This window comes from Sphaeroforma arctica (genome assembly GCF_001186125.1).
Source record: "Sphaeroforma arctica JP610 unplaced genomic scaffold supercont1.514, whole genome shotgun sequence".
Lineage (NCBI taxonomy): Eukaryota > Ichthyosporea > Ichthyophonida > Sphaeroforma > Sphaeroforma arctica.
Window position 1 is genome coordinate 16,571 of NW_014040044.1, and position 2,189 is coordinate 18,759.

Here is a 2,189-nt window from a genome sequence, read left to right on the forward strand (position 1 = left end):
TGTGTGTGTGTGTGTGTGTGTGTGTGTATAGTAATATATATATATATATATATATATATATATATATATATGCGCACAATAGCGTACGTCGCGATAATGTAGCCTTCAACACATGCAGGGATTTTGCTTATGCAAGGTCCAAGTTGATTCTACATCTCACCAATGTTCGTTCAGATTTGAAGCCATGTGTAGTGAATTTTGTTGGAAGCGAATGAATCGCTTGTATGGGTTGTAGCTCAATTTCAAATAACTCATTTGCGTAGAGCTTGTGAATCTATTGTAAACTGCCGTATAGAAGACATATGTGTCGTACATGTTAGTATACATCGAGCAACTATGTATATACATTTGTACTTATACATATATATTTTATATTATGTATGTATATATCTATATACATATGCATATACACATGTGTATATGTATATGTATATATCTATATATATATGCATATATATGCAACATATATACATATGTAAATACATATTTCTGATGAACTTCTGTACTATCAACCTATCCGCGTGCGCAGGGCTTAGGTAAGACGCTTCAGTGCATCGCGTTCATCTGCTATCTGCTGGAGATGGGTGTTGACGGCCCGTTCTATGTGGTGACGCCCCTGAGCACGCTGCAGAACTGGGTCAACGAGTTCAACCGATTCGCCCCTACGATCAATGCTATACTTTACCACGGACGACCTGAGGATAGGGAGGAAATTCGCGAGCAAGTAAGTCTCAGTGACTGGTGCTATTGTTCAAACACTTCATCAGAGATCTGATAATACAAATGTGGAATACATTTAATATGTTTCATAGCAACTATATATGTGGTTGCAGATTCAAGCTCGCATCTGCGTGTGTGGCGTTGTATTCCAAAGCGTCTCATTTGGAAGGTGAGTGGTTGGGTTAGGTGCAAACCCCCCCCCCCGCGCCGCCGCAATCGATGTCTCGTCCACTCTGCGCACACGGACCAAATTTTAGGAGTGCTTCGTTCTTCCGCTGTACTTGTACATGATCTTTTTGAGAACAGAAACGGTACAAACTCGCACAACGGGAGCAGGAATCGCAAGACCACATCATCGTGCGCGACTGGTTGTGCAGACTTCGCTTATAATTTCTGCAGTTTTAGTGGCTGTGAGAGGCAAATTCCTATTTCTGTATGAAAAGGCCTTGTATGTATCGGTGTCTTGTTTATATCGCAGTGTACATCTTATATTCTTGGTATAGTTATGTGAAGACTGTCCTTGGTAGATCATTTCTGACACTCGCCCTCCCCGTATGTACAGTATCTAACGGTTTCTATTTAAATCGCCATGCGTGTCATATAGTCTTTGTATAGTTATTTTAAGGCTGTCTTGGATAGCTCATTTCGGACACTCGGCCTATCCGTATTTACACAGAACGGACTCAACGGGGGACGAATCAGCAACATGCGAAAGGACACTGTAGTTGTCACGTCGTATGAAATCTGTATGAACGATCGCAAGTTCTTCCAGCATATCAGGTAGGGGGATTTGGTTGATTGGTTGACTTTCGTATGTATCGTCTTCTGAGAAAGGTGAGGTATTATCGTACCTACTTTACGTTGAGTGTGTGTCAGCATCTACTGAGTGTACCTGAACGCGAGAGACTACCATGGCTCGTAGTGGCTGCTCGCAGGCCTTGTCAGTGTCCCTTTCGGTATCTATAGTGTCTAGGGTCACAAGTTTTCAGTCCTTCAGTCTATGCATGTATCTCTCTGGCTGATACTCCGCACCCATGGCATGAAGTTGTCTCAGAAGACAATCATAGGACTATATGTATCAGTTTCTGTACTCATTGATGCACGTACCTACGGGCCAATAGTCATCAATCTCTGGGTAATATGCGTATCTATTTACGGGCTATCACATCTCAGGACATTGTTCTTGAGTCTCTTGTTTGTGTGCATATCTACTTGTCTGATATTCTACATCTTGGGCATTCCCCAGGTGGAAGTATATCGTCGTAGACGAGGGCCACCGTTTAAAGAACCTGAATTGCCGTCTGATTCAGGAGCTGAAGTCCTATTTCTCGGTCAATCGGTTGCTACTGACGGGTAAGTGTTCGTATCGTATATATATATATATATATATATATATATATATATATATATATATATATATATATATATATATATATGTGTGTGTGTGTGTGTGTGTGTGTGTGTGTGTA

The 2,189-nt window shown here is 41.3% G+C and overlaps 1 protein-coding gene across 1 annotated transcript in view; it reads left to right on the forward strand.

Moving 5' to 3' along the window:
- The window catches only part of SARC_06877 (hypothetical protein), a gene marked incomplete at its 3' end in the record, with an annotated part of 6,891 nt that extends 4,814 nt beyond the window's left edge, over positions 1-2,077 (forward strand). Inside the window, exons 5-6 of the mRNA XM_014299195.1 lie at positions 530-724; positions 1,967-2,077. Of these exons, the coding sequence (XP_014154670.1) occupies positions 530-724; positions 1,967-2,077 (306 nt within the window). The remainder of the gene's footprint in view (positions 1-529; positions 725-1,966) is intronic.
- Between the last annotated feature and the right edge of the window lie 112 nt (positions 2,078-2,189).